The following is a 26102-nucleotide window of genomic DNA, read 5'->3' on the forward strand; positions in this document are numbered from 1 at the left end:
AGTGAATATTTTGGAAAATAGTATATGATCACAGGGGCTGGGAGATTCTGGGAGTTTCTGTTTTTTAAAAAAATCACTTTTATAAGCTCAGAGAAAGCTCCTTTTCTGTGGGCAATATAGCCAAACGACAATATGTCTATGGAGAGACCACACATTTTTTTCACCTTAGCAAGCTTGCCTTATTTGCTGGCTGGGAAATACCCTCCACTCTGCACGACATGGTAATGCTACCTGCAGGCAGGCGTGCATATCTCTATGTTGGCCACACAATATAGGGCTTCACTTCCTACATATCCACCAGGGCTTTGAGGTGTGGTATCTGAGGAGTGCTGGAGTATTCTATACCTCATTTCCCCTATGTTGACTAACCAGGAGAGAAGAATAGGCTTGTGACTAGTCAGCACGAACAGAATCAGATTGCTTTGAATAAGCCTGTCCATATTGCCCATTATAATGTTCAATGGGACTGCTCAAAGGAGGTTTGAGGGTTTTTTTTAATCTTACTATTTAATATGCTTATGCACCCCTAGTTTAAAGGGCAGAGAATGGGGTTAGTGGTGTACGAGGGTTAAATAAAATCCATGTGGCTCAGAAATAAATCAAACTACAGTGTTCTCTCACTTATCGCGGGGGTTAGGTTCCAGGACCACCCGCAGTAAGTGAAAATCCACGAAGTAGAGACACTATATATTTATACATTATTTTAGTAGTTATACACTATTTTAAGTCTTTATCAAGCAATCATGTGTTGGTAAATCACCTCCTTCTCCTTCCATTGCCGCTTGGGCTCCTTTTGCCTCCCTTCAGCTTCTCCTTCCTCCCTTTCTTAGACTGTAACTTGTAATTTTTTATGATTTATAATATTCTTTTAGAGTTTATTGAAAACTGAGAAACAGCAAATCCGCAAAAAGCGAACCATGAAATAGTGAGGGAACACTGTATTTCCATTTATTAGAAGAGAAGTTCTGCAAACATTCAAGCTCATATAATGATGCAAGTCAAAAAAGGCAAGGGTGAGCTGATATGATGGGGTTTTCCCTCCAAGCATCTCAGATGTCTCCTCACGTTAAATAAACTGCACCTCTATGCATTTGCAATTGGAAATGGTTAAGAGGGCTCCCACTACAGATTCAGGAACTAACATGCTATCTGAGAGGATGGAAGTGGCTCAGGTCACAGCATGCCTTTGATAATTTCATATGTTCATTAATAGGAAGCTACACAAATCCCCTAACTGAAACAATACTGGCAGTCAAATAAGATTTCCTTGCTGCTAATACTGTCACGGTATCCTTGAAGTGACTGGCTTGTCCTTGAAGGAACTGGGGGCGGTGACGGCCGACAGGGAGCTCTGGCGTGGACTGGTCCATGCGGTCACGAAGAGTCGGAGATGACTAAATGACTGAGCAGCAGCAGCAATACTGTCACAGAATAGGTTCCCAAAAGGGATCTACCATATTTTGTTGGATTTGACTGAGTTTTTCTTCTATCTGTGCTCTATTATTACTCTATTACTCAACTGCTTCACCATCAACACTTCCTCATGAATGAAGGGCTGCTTTGGAATAGAAGCTGAACTTCTAAAGGCACTTAATTTAAGTGTCATCTGAACTAGAGTGTTTCCAGGGAGGTTTCTTCCGTCCCAGCTTTGCATGAGGATGCAAAGAATTGAAGTTTTTGCGTGCAAGATATGAGCCCTACCATGGAGCTATAGCATTTTCCTTCTCTACTCAGACTAAGGTCACATAAGTCTCTCCTTCAGGAGGTATCAGGAAATTACAAATAAATCATGAAAAGGTCCTTCATGCACTGGCCACCTGTCAATTGTCCAGTACACAACAGTCCTCAATTTTGCATATTAAACACTAGCTTAATATATCAAAACAGAAATGCACTAGAAGCAGTTTCACAGCTCCTAAAGTAACTATGATGTTTTGAGTAACACCAAAAGAGGGGCTTTGGTGAGAATGTTAAAGTTGCCCAGGACAAAATGTCTGGGAACATCCAAATACTTAAATGATTCTGTTGAAGAGGCAAGACATATATTCAACAGAGATCGCCTAATTTGGCAACCATAAGTATACACAAGAGATTTACATGCTTCTCTTGCTTCAAGAAAGAAATGTTTAAATGATTGCTTTACAACCCTGTTTATATTAGAAGAAGTAGAAGGGATTTTTTTTTAGGCCTGTTGCCTCCAAACAAGTTATAAACGTTGTAACTCTTGTTTCCCAATGGAAACGCCAGAGGCCCTTGGCAACAAGACCAGATTTTACCTTTCCCCCACCTACTCCTTTCTTCTTTTCTTTTCCTTACAGGTTGGGTGGCTTTTGTTTATTCCAATAATAATTGCCTTGAGGTAACAGAAAGAAATGCGGGAGAAAAATATCTATACCTATATGTATATTTATAGATGTAGATATACAGTATGACCTTCTTATCCACAGGTTTGATATCCATGGTTTCATGGATTCATGCTCCAAAAAAAAAAAAAACCCTTTGAGGTGTTTGTGGGCCTTTTTAGGTCCTCCAGTATGATTGCATGGTATCCTTCCAGCCCAACTAAAGTCAAAATATACAGATTACTATTAGATAGACGTGCAGTGGATCTTGGAATGTATTCCTGATTGATACAGGAGTCATGCCATATAAACATACAACATAATATCTGTCATTGATATCCTGGCTAGACTTTTTTCCTTCCTCTTTTATCTTGTGAAATTTTGAAAAGCCATTTCCTGCTCCTGTTGTTTCACTCATTCTTTCCCTTTGCTAATCGCAGTAGTTTTTCTTTTCCTACTCCACCACTGAAAATTAACCCCAAATGTCTTTCTCTATTTTTCTACTTCTCTTGATACACCAATTCCTCTTCTTCCTCCTCATCTCTGCCTTCCACCTTCTACTATGAAATGTAAGAATAGCTATCCTTCTGATCTGATTTATTGATTTGATTTATATTTCACATTTATCTCAGAATTGGAACTCAAGGCAGTCCATAACAACACTGAAAAGCAGGATTACACTAAAAAATTAAAACACGGTAAATGTAAAAATTCTGAAAGTTCATAGAAAAGTGAAAGATATTGCACTCACAGTTTGAGGAAGACAGTTTTGTTGAAAATAGAAAATAGAATATATTCTGTACAAACAACTATTTCTTAACATAATGAACTTTTGTGAAATTTGACTGGTTCCCACGTTGCTTTTTCTTTTCAATGAACTTATAAAATTCATTATTTTTACTATCTCATGGTAATTGGAAACTAGTATCACACAAAAATGTATAGCATAAAAGGTAATTGTGGTGAGATGTTTTTTCAGAACTTCCTTTTCCAGTATAAAGAGCTTCACTTTAAATGGCCAATTTGTTTTGTTTCCAGTCCTAACTCATCAGACTGTTTGTGGTTTTCATACATTTACTTGCTGTGGTTTTGAAAAAAAGAGCAGTTGGCAGCTTGCAGAATAAATAATGTGATGCTAAGTATCTAAAATGAATGTGGATAAAGTACATTTGGTGTTTTTGCTTATTTAAAACAATACGAAATGAACTGGATATAGAGTACACATTACAACAAATCAAGCCCCCATCCTCCAAGCCTTCTGCACACAATTAAAGACAGCTATATTACCACACAGCTATATTACCCATTTATAATCTTATATTATCTGCTTTGAACTGGATTATCTTAAGTCCACACTTGAGTCAACTTCCTTCTACCAATCCAAGCACTTCTGACAGATGGCCATCCAGCCTCTACATAATAATGATGATGATGAAGATGAAGATGATGATGATTATGATAATAATAATAATAATAATAATAATAATATAAGCATAGAATCCAAGAGTTTGGAGAGACCCCTAAGGGCCATCCAGCCCAACCCTTTCTACTATGCAGCAGGACACAATCCAACCATTCACAACACATGGACAACGTATAAATACTATACAATACTACACAGGGATATAGACCCCCTCTACCTTCACCACTTTCACAGTACACAAACAACCAAATGCATACTAAACATAAAGACAACCATACAGCAGACATTCAATACCACCACTACCTCAACAAGTTCTCACCAACACCACCAGACAACACCACAGCAACGCGTGGCCGGGCACAGCTAGTAATAGTATAAATCATAAAATAATATTATAAATCCCTCTTTCTACTTAATTCCTAAGGAAAAGCCTAAGGAAGGAAGGAAGGAGAAGCCAAAGGGAGAGAAAAGGAGGCTGAAGCAGTTTTGTTTTCACCTCACAAGGCATACACGTGCTTGAGAGGCAAGGAGGGGACAGAGATGCTACTTGCCAGTGAAATTGTAAACAACACAAATATAGTATCCCTACTTCATGGATTTTCACTTTTCACGAGTGGTCCTGGAACGTAACCCCCGCGATAAGTGAGGGAACACTGTATATATTTTTGGCACCAAGGGTCATGAACCCTGGTTTTCTGAAAGTAGACGTGTTCTGCATCTTATAGGTGACTTACGTTAGTATAATTGTGTATGTATTATTCAGCATTACATTAGTTGGTGCAGAATGCCTTTGTCCAGCTACGCAAAAACAGCCAGACAGCTCCTGAGGGCAACATTTTCCCAACTACTGACTGATCATGGATGGTGTATATTGTGTGTGTGAAGGTTGCTTCCTCCTACTTCTCCTAGTGGCAGCAGAACTGCCATCACCACCACATGCCTTTAAGACATCACTGGCTGCTTGTTCAGCTGACGTACCTTATTGTGGGTAGGTTGCAGAAACATACAAGGGGGGGGGGAGGAAAGGGAGTGAGAGGAATAGTGATGGGCACAAAGTAAAAGAGGAAATATAAAGTGGAGTGGAGTGAGGTAAGGTCAGGTGAATCAAGGAAGGGAGGTATGCCAAAGTCAACAGAGGCCCTTCAGGAGGGATGTAATTTTCTATTTTGGGTGCTCTGCCATCTAAGATAATGACCTCACCTCACCTTATCCAATAAATACACTAGTGCTCACACTAATTATATTCATCATCACCATCATCATCATCATCATCATCATCCCACTTTATATTTTAAAAAGAGATCCAAAGCAGCTAACAACACCAACAATATGATATATCATTTAAAATCTAAGTAACATACAAACAGTATTAAAACAAACAAAACCACATTAACATATCTAAAAATGCTATACAACACCCCTGGCTCAGTCTGACTGAATAAAAATGTTTCAGCTTGTTGCTGGAAGGACAGCAGAGAGGAGGCCATTATAGCCTCCCCAGGAAGGGAGTTTCAGAATGGAGGGGCAGCCACCAAAAAGCCCCTCTCACATGTCCCCACCAACCATGTTTGTGATGGTGGCATTCATACAGGGAGATGTGTTCTGCCAAATAGCCAGAGCCATATAGGGCTTTATAGGTCAACAGCACCAGGAGCCCACAATGGTGCAATGGATTAAACCCTTGTGCTGGCAGGACCACTGATATGAAGGCTGGGTTGCTGACCTGAAGGTTGCCAGTTCAAATATGGGGAGAGCACGAATGAGCTCCCTTTGTCAGCTCCAACTCCCCAGGTGGAGACATGAGAGAAGCCTCCCACAAGGATGATAAACAAATCAAAACATTTGGGTGTCCCCTGGGCAACATCCTTGCAGATGCTCTCACACCAGAAGCTACAGTAGAGTAATCTGAGCCCCGCTAATCCGAGCGTCCGTATCATCCGAGGTGCTGCTGGGGGCGCCCCTCCCTCTCCCTCTCCTCCTCTTGAGTGAAGGGAGCTCAAGAGAAGGAGAGGGAGAAAAAGAGGAAGTGCCCCGGAAAGATCCGTGCTGCGGGTTTCCCTTGGCCAGGCCCTTGCTGGAGGAAACTCTTTCCTCCAGCAAGGGCCTGGCTGAGGGAGATCCGTGCTGCAGGTTTTCCTCAGCCAGGCCATTGCTGGAGGAAACGCTTTCCATCAGCAAGGGCCTGGCCGAGGGAGATCTGGGGAGACGTCCCTCAGCGAGCTCTTGCCTTATCCGAGGAGTTCGGTTATCTGAGATTGGTCCCATCCCTTTATCTTGGATAACCGAGATTCTACTGTACCTGAAATTTCTCAGGTTGCTCCTGACATGAAAAAAACAGCACTTTGAATTGTGCTCAGAAACAAACCTCCAACAATGAAGATTGTGTGCTCCCTGTAGCCAGGGCAGTGCTTTTAATGCAGGTTAATATGGCAAACATGATAGCACTTTAGATTTTATCAGATTAAATGGTATTAGCTTGAGTGGAGCTTCAAATGAGCCCAACTTTCCTTCCTTATCATCTTTTTATTTATCCCACCATTCCTTCTCTTATGTCCTTCCTGTACTGCATTCAGACGATGTGAATTAATGGTTGAATGTTTCCTAAAATATATGCCAGACTCCAGCCAGGCTCTCTCTCTCTCTCTCTGAAGAAGAAATTCTGTACCATACGTCTATGTTAGAGCCTAGCTAAGGAGTTCTACATAATATCACAAAATACACTTGTTACACTATGAACTCCTCTGAGGAAAGATCTCACTCAAAGTTCAAAAGACAAGACCTGCAGACATGCCCAAGAGAAGGATGAAGGAGATATCGAATATGACAAAAAGGATGAGTCACAGCATAGATCGGTGAGGTTAACTATTAAACCTCTTCCACCAAAGCCAAAACATTAGAAGCAATAAAAGGGAAAAATTTATGCAGCAAGGAAGGAACAATTCTGCAGAATGTGTATATTGTAGTGACTGATTACGTCATCTGCTGACTGTGCAATATGAAATTCTATTTTTAAAAAAGTTGCATAGCAATGCAGGATTTTAGCACATAATGTGTACCAAGCACATTGATCACTGTTATATTAGGTGGGGAGGAGGGCAAAAGCTATTGAATCTTTTATTTAGAAAGTGAGTTTCAAAAGCTACATTTATTTTCCAAGGTTTCCCCCACTCCTAGTACACATGAATGATACGGGCCATCTGTCTCCATTTCTGAAATTCATTTGAATGAACCTTTCAGTTTCCAATAATTGTGCGAGAAAAAGGCGAATTTAAAAGAGTGGGTGGACATCCTCTACCCTCTCATGTCATCTCCATTGCATTTATCACTCCTCCTATGATGATGTGGGCATGTTAGATATGTCTTCTCTTAAACAAAACACATGCTCACAGATCCATGTGGTACCAATACTGAAAGATGAAGACTAAGTTTAAGAGCCACAATTCTTATAATAATGTCAATATTTAGATCAGTCTCCTCAACATAATGACCTCTAAATGTGTGGGACCCCAATTGTTAGCATCTCCAGCTGCAATGGCCACTGGCTCCAATTGCTAGAGCAATAAGAGGTATTGTTCACCTCATCTCCAAAGTTCAATTTTATAATAGTATTGTAAACCTAAAAAAATGCAGCAAATATGAAACAATGACTGAACTCAAAACTTCTTTTGATCCTCTCCTCAATGTATACTTACAGATCACTGTAGACCAGGCCATAGATCTGTGACAGATTATGATGATAGATTCCACGTAGGATAATTAAAAGTAAAATCACAACAAAAGCTGGAAGACCCCAACCCAGCAGAAAAAACGTTAGGTAGCGACGATCTGTATGCTCATCATTCATCACCAGAACGTACCAGAAATTAACAGCCTAGAGAAACAATGTAAATGCGTCAATCAATAGATCTGATATAAATCATAAACAGTCTTGTAAAATACATTTTCAGAAATATGCATTAGTTGACTGCCACATTCAACTACAATTGATTTTGAGGACTTAGACAGAACCTTAAAAAAACTTTCCTGGGGTTTAAATCTTGATAAGGGAGCTAAAGAAAAAAATTATTTACTCAAAGCACTGTAGACAAAACCGAAGGGACTTGAGTTCATGGAAATCATGTCTTGTGAAAAAAAAAAAAGCTAGAAAATGACCTTGTTTGGCTTGGAGAAGAGGACAGACACTATCATCGTCTTTCTTTCCTTCCTTCCCACTCCATCCCCCATGATTTTACATCAGAATATGGAAAAAATAATTGTCTGAATATAACACATTTATTTAGTAATGTCAGCAATAAAATATCCCAGTATTTAGCCATTTCATTTATTGCTCTCATCTTCCCAAGGCATACACATATGCATTTGCCTCTTTCTTTCTGAGAAGTAGATTACTGATGTTCTGTTACATGAAATTTCTCCAATCACATCTTACTTCAATATATATAAGCAACATATTCAGTTTGGCTTATCTCCCCATTTGCAGACTTTGAATCTAGGCAAGATCAGCAAAAAAAGAAGAAAAAAGGGTGAGGGTAGTAAATTGGTGGCATCATAGGGGCTCTCCTTATACAAAATAACTTTATGGGGTTATTTAATGATGCCTATGTCTCTGACATTTAATGATGCCCATGTTCAGCTTTCTGTCCCTTTCTGTAACCCACTGTGTTGTTTTTTCTTGTGCCATTAAAAGAACAAAGTGTTTGGCAAAAAATGCCTGCCTTCATGGCCTTGTAGAAAAAACTATGCCAAGCTCCAGCTCTAGATGGATGGACCCTGGAATTTATTTATGCCATTGTGTTTATTCAAGGAGTCACGATCCCATTAATTCCATCTCTCAGAACAAGTCTTTATGGTCATGCAACACAGATTATTTTCTAAGAGCTGGTACTGTGTGTCCTTACCCTTTTCTGTATTTGTTTAACTACAGTTACCTATCTTCCTATCTCTTATCACATAGAAATGATATACGAACTGGGCTGGACCTTGCAAAGGCTTGGGATATGCTTGGCTGGTCTGTCGTTTCCTGTTTGGTGTCATTTTTATCCTGGTAACTATACCTCTCTCACCTCTCAGTATTCCAAAATTAAATAGATCAAACACAAACAGCCAGTCTAAATTTAGCAAATCCTTTCCTGTTGCTATGGTGTAACAATAGCCAGTCATATGGAGGCAAAAAGGTACAGCCAGTTTCCTGGCTGCTAGAGAACTCATGCAGAAGTTTCTGTTGTGCTTAGGAAAGCACAAGAAATAATTCATGGCTAATGTAAAGCTTCACAACAGCATATTTGCTTTATTTGTGTGCTCAGTTTCAGAATGAAACTTATTTCAGACTTCATGTCAGATCATAATGGATTTTTAAAGATATGAACATATTTCTTTAGTTGCATCTGGAACAAATTGTGTAGCATAAAGTAAAAAATGTATCAAAAACAAAATTCAAAATGATCTCTGTTATTCTTTTAACCTCTTTTAACGTTTAATCTGCATAGGTCTCTTTGACTTTCTATATGTTCTTAACCTACTTTCCAGTCCTTTACCTCCTGCTCCCACTGATTTGCAGAGACAAAACAGTTTTGGTCAACAAAACAAAAATATTGATCCTGGGCAATGCTCCAAATATAGAGGCCCAAAATGACACTCAACCTAGTGTAAAGAAAAATGTTTGGCTTCTAAAAGCATTCTCAAACCAAAGGAAGGGGCATCTTACTCTGTATGCATTTCCAACACTATATTCATTATCACAAATGACTCAATTATGATCATGTACATGAATATACAATAAGCAGCTTGATGTAAGCATAACAACATTTCATAGAAGAAATCTAGGTCACGCGTGACCAAGAAACATCAGGCTATGGTTAAAATGAACGCTGACAAAATTGACAAAAATTATTAATGAGGAAGAACATACAAGAAGAGACCACAGAAGTTTGCTTTTGCCTGAGTCTATGGGCAAGATTGTGCCCCCTCCTGTTCTTTCCATCCAACTGAGTTGACTGAGTGCAAAGCAGTGCACTTGAAACAGTTTTCAGCAACTAAGGTAAGCTTTGGACAAAGGAAAGCTAATATGGTGTAATGGTTTGGTTATTGGACTAGGGTTCTGGAAGACAGAGTTTGAGTCCTCGCTCAGCCATGGAAACCCGCTGTGGTGGCCTTAGGAAGTCACGCTCTCTCAGCCTCAGAGGGAGGCAAAGGCACCTCCACCCTGGTGAAATCTTACCAAGAAAGGTTCCCCTTAAGATTCTGAAAGCACACAACAACAACAACAACAACAACAACCACCAGGATAAAGAAGGAAAGTAGAAGAAGGAGAGAGAAACTGGGGCAGCTGAAACAGTGGGAAGACAGAAGACCGGATCTGTGCCTGTCAAACTGGAATACTTTGAGGTTACAGGTATATGCATGCACACATGTGCCTGTGGGAATCCACTACATACATACTTTTTTGCCATTGCATGCATAAAAAATCAATTAAAGATATCTGATGCAATGGCTTTTTAAGACTCCTAAACCATGGATCTCTTCTATTCCATGGTTAGGGAAATCATTATGTGGCAACAAATGGGTAGTAATTTAATTGGTATTAAGTTACATTTAGGACAAAATAAAAACTTGTCTATTGGGAAGGTAATATTCCCCGATGGCAAACAAGTGTCAAGATAATGGGAAGAGAGAAGGAAACAGTTAAATGCTGACTTTGGCTAGACATTTTTAGAAAAGTTTAAAACCTATCTGCAAAGACAGAAGGAAAATCAGGCAGAGAGAAATGAAGGCCATAAAAAGCGTTTCAAGGGTACCAAGACAAGGTTGTTTTGAGAGTTAGCCGTAAAGGCTCTAAATCATATAGCTGTTTCATTTAGATTTATTGTTTCAGGATATATGATGAGAACTAATCAATGTAGTTATTTAAACATAATTAGTCTATGGCAATAGTTAGTTTCCTTCTTTTGGATCTCTGCAATGATTCTATGACTCACTGGTACTATATAATTATAATGAATGGCAACTCTAATACATTTTGTTTCTTTTCATTATGGATGAGCATGTACCAATAAAAGAAATCACCTCCCCCCCCCCTTTGAATCAATTTAGGTAAAGGTAAAGGTTTTCCCCTGACATTAAGACCAGTTGTGTCTGACTCTGGGGTTGGTCCATAGACACCTCCAAGGTCATTTCTGTCTCCTACATCTGTTTGGTGTGTGTTGTGTGTCTGGGTCTCTGCGTTATTGTTTTTAAAAGGGAAGGTGTGTCATGCTCATCTCCACATCAAGATTGTGGAGATGAGCACAGTTAAATCCACAGTTCAGTGTTTGTTTGAATTCAGGTCTTTCCCATTTACTTAGCAGGTTAGGAACTAAAGCACTATACAATTCTATTCATAATTTTTACACATTTTGACAATTTCCATTTTTTGACAGTACTCTGGTTCCTAACTTGTCAAATAAGTGGGGGGATCTCTGTAAATCTCTGTAGCATGGTTTTCCTCTTTTCCTACTGCCTTACTTTTTTGGTGTGTTATTGTCTTTTCTAATGAGTGGTGTCATCTCCTGATATGTCCTCAGTTTAATCATTTTGGCTTCTAGTGAGAGTTTGGACTTGATTTGCTCTCAAACAAATTTATTTGGCTTTATGACAATCCATGAAATTAGTAGAAATTCCAGCACCCACATTTCCAATGAACTGATCTTCCTAGCAACTTCCATTGGGCCCAAAAAGTGGATTTTCTGAGTGTTCCTTTATAATTTTGAATAGGATAAGCATATATGATGTGCAGCCTTCATAAAAAGAAAAGAAACATACACCCATGTATTCTTAGGAGCTGTGGTGGCGCAATAGGTAAAACCCTTGTGAACTGCTGATCTGAAGATTGGGTTGCTGACCTGGAGGTTGCCGGTTCGAATCCACGAGATGGGGTGAGCTTCCATCTGTCAGCTCTAGCTTGCGGGGACATTAGAGAAGCCTCCCAGTAACACATTCCGGCCTCCCCTGGGCAACGTCTCTGTAGACGGCCAATCCTCTCACACCAGAAGTGACTTACAGTATGTTCTCAAGTTGCTTCTGACATGATTTTTTTTAAAACCATGTATTCCTGAAATCAAATGCTACTGAGACTTGTGGTTTAATAAAAGTTTCAAATTCTAAGTTGCGGAGAAGCTTGGTTGGAATTAAGTTAAAAAAAAAAGACAGGGATTAAGTGAGACATCAAAGGCTGTTCTAATTGAGGTATCTCTTCCGCTCTGCATCCACAGAGTTTTTCTCTACCAGCTGTCCTGTGGGAAGACCCTGATTACCTGTCAGGTTTAGTGATGTTTGTTGTGATTTCATTAATGAATTTTGATGTTGCTTATAAATTTCCTTGACTGGTTTAGTATACTGAAAGGTGGCATTTTTTGTGTATCTTCAAGTGGCTTCCAGTTTATGGTGACTCTGATGTGAACCTATCACAGATTTTTCTTTGAAAATTTGTTCAGAGGGAGTTTGCTTTTTCCTTCCTCTGAGGCTGAGGGAATATGACTTGCCTAAAGTCACCCAATGGATTTCTATGGATCACTGGGTCTCCAGAGGCGTAGTTCAGTGCTCAAACCACTACACCACACTAGCTCTCTGGCATATAAGTAACTGCATATTTCATAATAAACCACACTTGAGAATGGGAAAAATCTCTCCTATGAGGCTGATGAAGAGGTGTTTTGCAAATTCCTGAGATTGGCATTTAATTTGTTCATCACAGTTAATGTAAATTTGGCATTGCTATACATTCACAGGAGAGCTCAATACAAGGGAAATTCCTATAAATGTTGGCCTTTGAAGAAATATGCACACAAATGTGACAGGAAAATGAGTTCCTACATTGTTCACAATATCTATTAATACATTTATATAGGTAGAAAGGTTTCACTGTAAAATGAAGAGTTTATTTGACATAAAGAGAAAATAATGGATTTAAAATTGTAGGAAAAATATTCCACCTAAATATTAAGTAAGAAGAACTCCTTGACAGTAAGAGCTATTCAGCAGTGGAATATGCTGCAACCTCGGAGTGTGGTGGAGTCTCCTTTGCAGGGGATTCTCTAGCAGGGACTCGGTGGCCATCTGTCAAGGGTGCTTTGATTCTGTGTTCCTGCATGGCAAATTATTGGACTGGATGGCCCTTGTGGTCTCTTCCAGCTCTATGATTCTAATTATGACAGTGCTTTCAAAACATTTTGGCATGAAATTATTTTAATTATATTTACTTATTTTGTGTATTTTATTTCACTTTTTGTGGAGGAGAAATTTCTCTCAAAGTAGTTCATATGAATAAGAGAAGTGAGAGAGGGGGGGGAGGGAGAGGGGGGGGGGGAAGAGAATGTGTTGAATGAGTGTAATACATTTACTAACCTGAATAAGCATCCAGCTGAACTGGCAAAGGTAGAGGTAATGTGTAAGTGAGCCTAAAGCTGAACAGCTTTCCTCTGAGAGTTGCTGACTTATGTAAGCTGAGGCCAAAAATGAAATCTAGAAGGAAAAAAAATCAGCACTTGTTAAAAATAGCATTCTCAGCATCAGGAAAAGGCACACTAGTACATTTCATACATTTTTTTCATTGTCACTTCCCATTTATTAAATATTTAAACTTGAAAATTCATTAAATAAAAAGCTAGCATTTTGTTAAATATCCAGAACTAAATTATGAGTAAATGTCTATGGCGCCTCTGCCTATGTCTGCCATTGAGAATATTGCGTGAGAGTAGAGATGGGGCAAACTCAGCTCATGGACAGCAGCAACAATTTTTCTAAAACTTCTTGTGGCACTGATCCCCCATGCTCCCCTCGTATGGTCAAGGAACAGCAGTTTACTAAAAACACCACACCAGATTAATGAATCTGATTAGAATATTTTAAAAAGTGGAAATTGCAACACGAAAACACTTCTGCTTGCAATGTTCAGCTGATTTTCAACAACAAAAATTGAGTGGTGTGGTCTTATGCAGTGAAAATTGGTTCCTATCTTTGCCACAGTTGCCCTTCCCTGATCTGAAGCATATTTAATTGCCCAGGAAATATGTGATAGTAAGCTTTGGAGAAAAAGCCAAGAATTAGTACTGCCATTTTCTGTACACCATTTTGTTCTCTACTAGTGAAAAGCTTATGCTAGGGACTCTCCTTTTACAATAATATATGTAGAACTTTGCAGCTTTCAAAAACATGGGAATTGCATTTACGCAATGAGAAGCATGCAATGCTTTTCCCAAGATCAGTCTCCTCTGGCGGATTGGGCGGCTAAGTTGGAGACTAAGTTTGCCTCCTAGATCTTGCTACTTTTTTGTGAACACCCACTACAGCAACAGTTGCATAATTCATTTTAACTACAATTTTATTGTTATGTTTCATTGGTTATTTCACTTTGATCAAGGTGTCTTATGTTAATCCTTGTATGTTGTTATTTTATGTTATTTGGTATTGTTTTAATGATTTTGGTTAATTTTTGTTATATTTAATATATTCTGTGTTGTACTATTGTTGCCTTGTAAGTCACCCCAAGTCAGTTTTAGGAGATGAGGCAGGATATAAAGTTGTTGTTGATGTTGTTGTTGTTATTATTATTATTTGTTAGGTAGCCCAGATAACCACATGTGAATGTGGTCCATGGCGACCTGTTTTTCATCTATTCGGCTCCAGGTACAGTATTTATATTAATGCAACCACTTACTAAATGCTACTGGCAATTGAAATGATTCCAGGCCTGTTTTTAAAAGGCCTGATGGCACTTGAGTGGCTATCAGGAGTTCCCAATCCCAGATGCCGAACTGTTACCAGTGAATGAAGAACACTAAGTTCAGACATGTGCCTCACTCTCTGAAAACACTTAACAATGATTTCAATGCATAAAATAGCAACCACAAAACAGTTTTCCGGTATTGCTTCAAACACAATTCTTCTGAACATGACACTTTTGAGTTGTGTGCCCTGTTTCACATTATTCATTGTTTGATTTTGCATGTGTTTATAAGCACTTAAAGCCACCACAACATGTCTAAGATATGCATTGTATCTCAAAGTGAATGGTATAGCTAGCCACTATAGCCAACATGTACTAAGAGCTATGCAATGTGCTTAGATGAATTTTTTTAAAAAAATAACATTTTGATGTAATTTGGCCAATACATAAGTCTCAAGAGCTTTCTGTCATTTAATAGCTGAGTGGAGCTTATCACAAGGTTCTGGAAGGCTGATGCTAGTTCAGATATATTTCAGGAAATAATATGTTGCTTAGGAAAACGAACATAAAATAATGTTATAGAATATAATAGCCTGACCATGGTAGAGTACAAAATGTTGTCATTGAAGCACCTATAAAGTTCAGAAAGAACTCTTTGATACACAAGATATCTTAGAGTAACAAAACAGAAATGTTAAATATAGCAAGACCGTTTGGTTTCCATTTTCTTCACCTCTGAATCAAAAGGATGCCATGCTCAAGGTGGAAGTGACAGAACAGAGCATAAACACACACATAACATTCATATGCATTCAGGACACATCCAGGCAATTTTGAACTTGTGACAGGTAGCCAGAATAGAGAATAGAGAGACAAAGTAGTGACCACTCTTGCACAGATTTTACTAGCGAACAAGGTTGCCAGGTGTCAGGTCCTGACCCTAAGTCTCAAAGCTTGGCCCTTTTATCTCCAGTTTTCAGGGCAAAGGAATGGAATCTCAAAATGAGTGCGTATTAGATAAAAAGGGGTGTTCATGAATGATTTTTTCATATTTATTTTGACTTGGTGTTTTTAATTTGAAAGCTATACTCTGTGCAACTGTGGGTGATGCCTACTGCCTCAATCTTAATGACATCAACATTAAGGATGCTTCTTGAGATATCAGCAGAGACCTTTTGTGACATCTCTAAGTCTCAGGTTTTGCTCCTGATTTCTCAAGGTCTTAGATAGTAAAAACTTAGCAACCCTATATGTTGTTTCATCCAGAGTCACCCAGACATGGCTCTTTTCTATGCATCTTGAGACTGTGTGCTCTGAAAAGTTTATTTGATTACATCCCTATATAAAAATACAGTTCCTACTTGTGCTTCCTTTGTGATCTTTGGCCCTGACCTAAAACAATAACAGTAATACTTAACAAAGACTGCAGAGCTATTCTAGCTTGCCTTTACATTGCAGAACATAAGGAATATCAGCATTGTACTTTGAGTAAAGCAATACAAGTCATTATGTGATTTAAAATGTGCTGATCACAAAAGCAAAAGAATAACCAAGTATGCTGAAACAAACCCCTCTGACAATATAAACTCCAAAACAATGTCAACACTTTGCAATAGGCCTGATCTCTCTGGTTGGCAAAGTGGTACAACGGGTACTGTCCCACAAGACCTTTCCTGTGGAGTGTAACACAGTTCTATTATTTCCACAGTGATGTTAACATCAACATGGAAATACTTGGGGATGTGATCAAATAATTTGAAGTACAATAGGCTGATGGCACTCAATTATCTCTCTTCTTCCAATCTCACAAGGTAGGAGAATACTTCAATTGTTGTCTACAATAAGTAAAGGCTTGGAGAGGAGCCAATGAAAATCAGTTGAAGCAGCACAGAAATGTGTCATTCTCTGTGTATGTTCTGTATGTGTTTTGTGAGATTTTGGAATGAGACTTTCAATTGTTGAGAGGTTTATCATACAAAATTAAGCCAGCAACATTATGCAAACAATTAATAACAACATCAAAGCTCATCAACAATAAAGTAAAAGATCAATGGTACAATATTATAGCAAAATTAAATCTAAATACACTCACCACCACCACCACCACCACCACCATCATTTACTTTATTTGTCATGCTGGCAAATAAGTATTTTCTCTGTGGATACACCTATACTGTCAAATTGATGCAATTTGACACCACTTGAACTGCTATGGCTCAATGCAATGGACTTAGGGAGTTGTAGCCTTACAAAGTCTTTAACCTTCTCTGCCAAAGAGTGCTGGTGCCTCACCAAACTATGATTCCATAACATAGAGCCAAGGCAGTTAAGGTGGTGTCAAACTACATCAATTGTATACTGCAGATGCACTATTACTGTCACTAGCCCTTCAGGCAAGGTTTTCCTCTAATCCCATGATCTGACTATCAGGTATTTCTTCCTATGTGTGTTTCATACATTTTAAAATTATAAAATTTTCAGAGAGCTTTGCTATGGAGCTATACAGAAGTTGGACAAATGGACAAATTGACTCAGGAGGCAACATTGGCCAGTTAGACATTTCAGGCCCCTGACAAAATATACAATTCTTTCTTCAATGTTTTCCTCTCAGTATGATTATTTGGAGTTAAAATATATTCTTACAAGGCAGAGAGAAACATCAGAACTGACCTTCAGTGAAAAATGCTGATTTTGGAACATTTCTCCTCAGGATCATATTCTTTCCTATTTAGCTTTCCTATTTTGCTTTAGAGAAAATGTCTTCTTAATACTTCTGTTTCAGTTAACTTCTGTTTCAGTTAACTATTGCTTCTAGTACAGCAGCAACCTCATTAATGCTTTATATTAACTCTAATAATAGAAAATATAAACTTTCAAAACAGCTGGCATTAATCTTTCTTTCAGAAAGTACAGTAGAGTCTCACTTATCCAAGCTAAATGGGCCGGCAGAAGCTTGGATAAGCGAATATCTTGGATAATAAGGAGGGATTAAGGAAAACCCTATTAAACATCAAATTAGGTTATGATTTTACAAATTAAGCACCAAAACATCATCTTATACAACAAATTTGACAGAAAAAGTAGTTCAATACGCAGTAATGTTATGTTGTAATTACTGTATTTACGAATTTAGCACCAAAATATCACAATATATTGAAAACATTGACTACAAAAATGGCTTGGATAATCCAGAAGCTTGGATATGCGAGGCTTGGACAAGTGAGACTCTACTGTATTGAAACAAGCCACTGGGTCTTTCAAATGCAACAAAAATAACAGAACAAAAGGTATAGCTAAGTTTATTTCCTTGGTTGCTATTATATCAGATGATGGGTAGGAATCCAAATATTATGTATAAAGGCTTTATTCAATCATGAGGTCCCAATTCAAAGTGCTAGTTATCACTTATAAAGCCCTAAACAGTTTGGGTTCTGCTTATCTTTGTGATTGCACCCCCACCCCACCCCATGAATTGATGTGGGCTCTAAGATCTGCTGGGGAGGCCCTCCTTGCTGTCCCACCACCATCACAAGCATGGTTACTGGGAATGAGGGAGAGGGCTTTCTCGGTGGTGGCCCGCTGGCTTTTGAACTCCCTCCCCAGGGAGATTAGACAGGCCCCCATACTGTCCTCCTTTTGTAGGGCCTTGAAGACATAGCTCTTCAATCAAGGCTTTCAGAATATTAAGCCCCTAGTTGTCCTACATCCTGCACTTTATCTCATGCCTTCTCTCTATTACTGCAGCTGGTACTTATTTTATTCCAATTTTTGCAGCCTGACCATGGTGCCAGTAATTTACCAACGCAGTTAGAGGATTGCAGCTTGATTGAATCTGAATTGATGTTTTATACGTTGCATGTATTTTATTTTATTGTATTTTATACTGTGTTCCTTTTTATGTTGTTTTTAGGCACCTTGTGCCATCTTGTAGGCCACCCTAAGTCCCTTCGGGGAGATGGTGGTGGGATATAAGACTAAAGTTATTATAATTATTTTTATTATTGAGAGTAACTCCAAGACCGACAGAAGCCACAGCTGAAGAAACGGTTGAACCTGCCAATCCGCTCACATAGATGTGCTTTCTTCTTATGCATTAGTACAGGCTTGCACAACTTGGCAAAAGGGGCCAAAATTAAAATAGGCTAAACCTCAGGTCACAGATAGGTTTTTAGTGCTTCACTCAGGGTTTATGAGAGGGTGTGGAAGAGTCTAGATTTCTTGTCTCCTCTCACCATGGTGGCAGGTTGCAGTCCTTTTTTGATTAAAAGAAGTGTCTCATTTCTTGCCTCCACCACCCTTCCTTTCTCATTGCCCCATGTAGCTTCTGTCATCTTCTCCACCAGAGAGAAACATCACCAACTTGCACAAATCATTTTCCTCGCTTGTGAGAGAGAAGCTTAACTTCGCCATGAAGACCCTGCAAGAACTTCATGGTGAAGCTAAGTTTCTCCGTCATAAATGAGGGAAACGAATGACATTGAGTTGAGGCAACCAAGAGGCAAAAAAAGAAAAAAAGAAAAAAAGAAAAAAGAAGTAACAGCAGGGGCAAGAACTGAGGCACTTCTTCTTTACCACATCCTTCTCCCTTTAAAATGGCCAATTTTAACATTAGATTGGCTGTTTTAGAAGGAATAGGGAAGTGATACAGAAGAAGTGCCTCAGTCCTTGCTCCTGTCCTTGTTGGACTCAGGTTAGTATAGTGGGAAACAGGGATGAACTTTCAAGGTGTATCACACCTTTGGGGGGGGGGAGCAGAATTTTGTGCTCCAGTTGTTAAATTTTAACATAACCTGGGGCCTAAAATTCTGCCCCCCCCCCCAAAGATCCAATACACCTTAAAAGTTCATCCTTGCTCCCCACTACTCTAACCTGAATACAACAACCTCCTCAGGCCATGTTTCCAGCCAAGACCAGCACTTCCAGTGTCCTGAGCAGTGACACCACTTTTGCCACATTAGTTTGGTAACTTTGATTCATAAAGAAAGGAAACACATAGAGGGGAATGACAAGTTCCAATGGCTACTCTGCTGTAGCGCTTAGACTCAGAGCGCCTCTGTGAACCACACTAAAGCCTTGTGAGGGCTTCATCTGTCCCCTGGGCCACATGTTGTGCAGGCCATGCTTTAACCTCTTCAGCTAATTCAGGGCTGATTCTTACTGCATATGGTGAGCAAACTTTCTACATGTACACTGTATGTACAGTACTAAACACAAATTGTTGTTTTGTACCTCCAAGTCATTTTAACTTACAGTGACATTAAGGTGAAGTTATCAGGTTTTCTTGGCAAAGTTTGTTTAGTCAGGAGTTGCTTTTTCCTTTCTCTGAGGCTGAGAAAGTGAGTTCCCATGACTGAGCAGGAATTCAAATCCTGGTCTCCAGAGTCCAATGCTTAAATGATTACACCACACTGGTTCTTGGTAAATACACGATTCTTAAGGAAATAATAGCACTGTCCAGACAAATCAAAGGTACTGTTAGCCGCTGGTTCATCTGTCCTAGTTTCTCTTCCAGATTCTCCTCCTGAGAGAGTCAGTTTGCAACTTGGGAATACTTCATCTATCACTCCATCAATGACACCACCACAGCATGCTCAGCAAGTTAACAGTGGTACAGCCAGCCATGACTCTACTTACTCAGGGATTACCAAATTTCTGGTAACTAGGCTTTGGAAATTTACCTTCTGTCTGAGTAAAAGTGAAGCAAGGAGAGAAAAACTTACATACTAGGTACCCCCAGTTATTCAAAGTGTTCGCCACTAAAGTCAGTTCCCACTGTAGATAGGATCCTGTAGATGGTTTGAACTTCAACTCCCACTGGTTCTAGCCAGTATGGCCAGGGAGATATAGTCCAAAACATTAGACTGAGAAAGGCTCCCCAAGTATTATAGCATCATACATTTTCAAGCCAGGCTAATTAAAGCCTGAGGTGAAGGGAGAGGCTATATGAAGACACTGGTAATTCTAATTCATACACTTAGATAAGCTCTTAGAGGGGATTGATAGAACCTTTTGTGAGAATGAAAAGAATGGTGATGGCTGTTCTGCGGAAAATCTATTCACAATAGAGGTTTTTAAAAATACATATCTTAAAATACCACATCTCCTGTTACCTAAGGTTTTTAACTTTTCTTTTGTGATTTCTATGAATCAAACTTTGTCTCAGCTCCAAGTTATCAGAACAAGAGGCACTATTAGGCCATAGGAGGTAAATGCATGGCTGCAACTCCTATAATTCTACACTATTATCTGTGTTACCTAATGTGGTTTGGAGTTGTAATTCAAGAAACATCTGGACAGCCACACATTTCCCAGTTCTGCATTAAGCATAGTGACCTCTTGTCGCAGATAGCAAGCTTGAAGCACAATGACAAATTATTTATTTTATTATTGCTTTTTTTCCCTACCAAATTTAATAAAACATCTTTACTGTATTTTCTGTCTCATGTGCCAAAATTATGTAGCTGGACTTGGGTACCATGCATATTGAAAGGAGGATTTGCTGTTCTGTCTCAAGTAGCAGAACATTTTGGACCATCCAAGATCCCCCCCCCCCCACAAGCAAAGACACACATGAAGTGATGCTGACAATGTATTTCATGGATCTGACTTTAAGGTTATGGAACTATGCCATTGCTTTGAGGTTCTAGTATCATTGGGAAGCCATAACTCCCACCTCCTAGGACGAATGTTAGAATATGAGGAAAACCAACATATGCTGGGTATGTTTAGCATGCAGAAGACTTGAGAAATAATATGACAGCTATCTTCAAATATATGAAGGGATTGACTGAAGAAGATAGAGTAAGCTTTTTTTGTTCTCCCTCAGTAACAAGTCAACGTGTTCAAATTGCCAGTAAAGAGACTCCTCCAAACTTCTTGACTGTAAGTTTGACAGTGGAACAGACATCCACAGATAATGGTTTCTAGAGTCATTTTAATACAGGTAGATCTTTAACTGTGTATCCCTGCAATATAGCGGGTTGGACTAGATGGCATATGGAATTCCTTTCAAATAGAATCATAGAGTTGGAAGAGACTACAAGGGCCATCAGTTCATCCTCTGCCATTGAAGAAAATGCAATCAAGGCACCCCTGAAAATTGGCCATCCAGCCTCTGCTTAGAAACCTATGATTCTATTCACTGTTCAGAACAGGAATTTCTTCATTCCCTGACGGAATGAACTTTTGACTTTGAATACCTACTCCCTTTGGACTGCAGGAGTTAGAGGAAGAATAGCTGGATCTCTGCTACTGACGAAACTCAGGAGTACTGTGGTGCTCCATTCCATGAATCTCAGGAAAAGCATGGTGGCAAAAGAGACCCCAGTATGGCCCTATGTATTGTCCATGAGAGAAAGAGCTAAAGGAATTAGCTGTGGCGCAGGCTGGAGAACAGCTGCAATGAATCACTCTGACTGGGAGGTCATGAGTTCGAGGCCCGCTCGGAGCCTATGTTTGTTTGTCTTTGTTCTATGTTAAAAGGCATTGAATGTTTGCCTATATGTGTAATGTGATCCGCCCTGAGTCCCCTTCAAGGTGAGAAAGGCGGAATATAAATGCTGTAAATAAAAAATAAATAAATAAATAAATAAATAAATAAATAAATAAAGCATATTTCCTTTTCCATGCCAGAAAACTGTGCCAAGTGCAAAATGTCAACACAACACCATTTTGGTCTCTGCATTAATCTAGTAATCTAAATCAGTAAATGCTCCATGAGCCTGTTCCTCTTAGGGAGGCACCCACTAGCAAAATATAATCAGGAACTCTTCTCAATATGGCAAAACAAGGGACAAAAGAGGGATAGTTAGAGGTACCAGCAAATCTATCAAGGATCAGTACTGGAAAACAGAGAATACTGGAACATTTGCTGCTGTGTCAGAATAACCATATAAGCCAAAACTGAAATATTGCTACTATTATGTAAAATATCAAAATTTTGGCTTTTATTTATGAGAAATTATGATCCATAACCTGGTCCAGTAAACTATAGTTCTTTTTCTTGACAATGCATTGTGGTGGTGGATACTATATGATTCTCCAGATGTTGTTGAACTATAACTCTCAGCATTGCTTACAATTGGCTGTGGTGGCTAAGGATGCCAGGACACACAGCGCAACAAGAGCTAGGGGTTTGCCAGCTACCTCCTCAGTGTATTGGATCCACACATAATCACAAATCAATATGTCTACTTCAGGAATATACAGGGATCTAGCTCCGTTGTCTCCTTGGAAGTCTGCAATATGGATTTCCTTTACAGTTAAAATAAAATAAACAAGTGAAATGATGACTTATATAACTGTTGATGTTCTCTAGCAACTTGAAAGATCAGTTGTTTATACAGCCTATTAGAAGGGTGTGTCCCTCCCGCTTCTCCTTTGGCAAGGAATATGTTTTTATAGCTAGGTGTGAAGAAGGTTAAAGACATTGTTTACTTATTCATACATTCCAGAACCTCTGCTGTAAACAACAATTAGGATGAATAACCTGAAGCAAAGCCAGTGCTGAAAAATCTGCTGTTCTCATTAAAAAATGCTGACAAACATTAACAGGCCTGTCGAGTGTTTCTGTGCCATGACTGCTTTCTTTATGGTATTTGATTCAAAGAACATCCTTTTCAAAGGAACTGCAGAGTGGAGCATATCAAACACCATGCTTACCTGATGCCTTGCAAAAAGACCAGGTCTGCACAAACAGGCAATGATTGTCCAGTCTTGTTTGTTTCCCTAGCAGTACAAAACACAGAGGACTAGATGAAGCATCTGGCATGCTACCACACATGGTGGATGGTGGGCAGCATCTGATTTAGTGAGTCACACTTATGTCAGACTGAATTAGAAAACTGATTTCCATGCTGTTGCAGAAGCCGAGAGACTGTGCAATAATGCTACTAGAATATGGATTGAATCAGCGATTCTCAACCTTGGGGCTCCACTTCCAAGGAACTACGGTAGGCAACCCATAAAAACCAACATGTTTATTATACAAACTTAATCCAAAAATACATTCTAAGAATCTGCTAATAATACGGCAAAATGTTTTCTTTAAAATTCTCACTAAGCTCAGTAAAATACTTCCCTAACAAGAAAGTTGTACACTGTTTACAGCAAACTTGCAAATTCAGGCTGAACTGGGCTTCTTGGTATAGGAAGTTGGAGTCACCTCTGCAAAGGTCTTGGTTGGTTACACCACCTGTTAATTTAAGAATTCTTTAACAGATAGTATCTTCCAATCTTCCCAAACTCAAATGCAGACACCCTGAGGGCTGTTGAACAAAGATAGAGGTTTTATAACTTTGTACTGTGCCTGAAAACCAAGGTGTGGCTGGCACAGATGTCGAGGACTGTTTGTTCTATACTTTCATACCTTCTTCCTCATGTTGTGGGCGGGATCTGATGTCTCCTTCTGCCACATTTTGTAATGTTTTCAAAACACGTTCAAAGGTATGGCAATGCAGAGCACATTGCAGGAATAGAGATTTGATGTTATAAAATCATGATTTTCAGATTCCTATGTTCTAGGAAAGGATTAAGTTCCACAATATTGTGAGAGATCTTGCCATAATTTGGCTCTTACCACATAGTAAATACAAAATGGCTTATATGATTGTTATCTCATTATTTAATGATTTCTTAACACTTACTCTAGGTGGATCTATACTGCCCTATATCCCAGGACCTGATTCCAGATTCTCTGATTATTCCACATTAGCTAGCAATGTAGGCTCATATAATCCAGATCCGATCCTGGGATATAGGACAGTGTAGATCCAGCCTATGTCTCTGTGGCAAATATCCACCAGAAACTATTCAGCAGGTTTTCACATTCCTGTCTCATTGTCATGATGGCTCAATTTATACTGCCATATAATGCAGTTTGAGACTGCATTATATGGCAGTATAGATGAGACCCCAGTTTTTCAGCATTTCATGACTTTTCCCTCCTACCCTACAGAAAATTGATGGATATTTGTGTGGCTAGTTTTTCAAAACATGCACATTTCTCCATTGGTTAAAACATATCAGTACACATTTTCTAAAAATTGTAACACTTTAAAATATGGCCATTATTTCATATGTATGCATATTTGTTTTAATGCACTTGCCTCCAAAATGCACTGCAGGCCTTAGAAATAGATGAACTTCTAAGTAAAGACATCCATTCTGTTGCCGTTCTTGAAAGATATTCCCACAAGAAATTTGAATAAAGCAAATATCCTTTCTGTTCCTAATGGCTGTCTATGCCACCAGAAGTTATGATATCTCTGAACAGCTGGACAAAATGCTGGGGTGATATGCATTCCTTCACAATATGGATTTGTGGTTGTTGACCGGACTGTGGTGCAGCTGGTTAGTAGCCTGCTGCAGTAAATCACTACTGACCAAGAGGTCGTGAGTTCAAAGCCTGAGTTGGATTGAGTGCCCGACTGTTAAATAGCCCCAGCTCGTTGTTTACCTAAGCAACCCGAAAGACAGTTGTATCTGCCAAGTAGGAAAATTTAGGGATCGCTTATGTGGGGAGGCTAATTTAACTAATTTACAACACCATAAAAACGTCCAGCAGTGTGCATGCCAGATGAGGAAGTACTCCATCAAAAGGACTCATTGTCACAGTGGGTGATGAAGCAGCAGCTCCTCCTGTAGCTGGAATCAACATACCCTCACAAAACCAAGAGCTGGGAAGTTAAATAGCATCTGTGTCTGTCTGTGTGTTGTTTGTCTAATGGCATTGAATGTTTGCCATATATATGTACATTGTGATCTGCCCTGAGTCCCCTTCGGGGCGAGAAGGGCGGAATATAAATACTGTAAATAAATAAATAAATAGACACCTCCTAAATTACATTTTCCTAGCCAAAAAGAGAGGGTGAGTTGCTGTTCCTAGAGTCCTCTGGGTATAATTCACCTCTTAAGTAGGTTACAAGGGCTTCCTGTACTAACCCAAAATGGACTTTGGGGCACTTGGATTTTGTTGTTGTTGTGTTTTATGTTTGTTCAGCCTTCAGAAGGTCTTAATCATAAAAAATGGTCCCCAAACCTGCTACAGTTGATGAATCCCCTTAACTGAAGTAAGCATAATGATTTCAAATGGACTTCTAGAGTAAATAGATTTTGTAATACAACCAGATTCTAAGCAATTCGATATTCCAATTGAATGTATTCAATCTACATGTCTGACGAGTAAATTTGATTTTGTCCTATTAATAGAGTAGAAGCCATTTGACTCTTGTTTCTTCAGCCACATAAAACTATTTTCCAAATAGAAGTTAATGCTCAATTTAATAACAAACATCATCTCTTATCAGCATTATTGTTTATTTTGGAAGGAGTCACTGAACACAGCAACAATTCCCAAGCAGACTGAAAATAGATCTCAGCATTACTGCAAATACATCATGTTGTATCATGCAAGCCGAAGCATGATCACTCAGGATCTTTCCCATATTCAATAACTTTACTTTTCAAGGCCAAACTTCACCCTGGCAACTACATCAAGGATTTATTAGTTTTATTAAAGCACTGCACATGTAAACTTTCTTCAGAACTGCAGTGTGGTACTCTTCTTTTGTTGGCGATGATCTCAATGAAAAATAAACTACCACCAATGCTGCTATTATTAGCATTTTAGGTGAAAAAA

General features: G+C 39.0%; 1 protein-coding gene and 1 long non-coding RNA gene across 4 annotated transcripts in view; one reads left to right on the forward strand and one right to left on the reverse strand.

Annotated features, from left to right (window-relative positions):
* Positions 1–26102, reverse strand: part of adgrv1 (adhesion G protein-coupled receptor V1) — a 328646-nt gene that overhangs the window by 74144 nt on the left and 228400 nt on the right. For all 3 annotated transcript variants that reach the window (XR_010003540.1, XM_008103035.3, XM_062972254.1), the window contains exons 84-85: positions 13144–13260; positions 7458–7636 (exon numbers count right to left, since the gene is read on the reverse strand). Coding sequence is in view for 2 of the 3 variants with exons in the window: in XM_008103035.3 (XP_008101242.2) it covers positions 7458–7636; positions 13144–13260 (296 nt within the window). In the remaining variant the exon portion in view is untranslated. The remainder of the gene's footprint in view (positions 1–7457; positions 7637–13143; positions 13261–26102) is intronic.
* The window catches only part of LOC134296712 (uncharacterized), a 31643-nt gene continuing 28882 nt past the window's right edge, over positions 23342–26102 (forward strand). The window contains exon 1 of the long non-coding RNA XR_010003543.1: positions 23342–23415. This is a non-coding gene — a long non-coding RNA (uncharacterized LOC134296712). The remainder of the gene's footprint in view (positions 23416–26102) is intronic.

This window comes from Anolis carolinensis, chromosome 2, assembly GCF_035594765.1.
Source record: "Anolis carolinensis isolate JA03-04 chromosome 2, rAnoCar3.1.pri, whole genome shotgun sequence".
NCBI classification, from domain to species: Eukaryota; Metazoa; Chordata; class Lepidosauria; order Squamata; family Dactyloidae; genus Anolis; species Anolis carolinensis.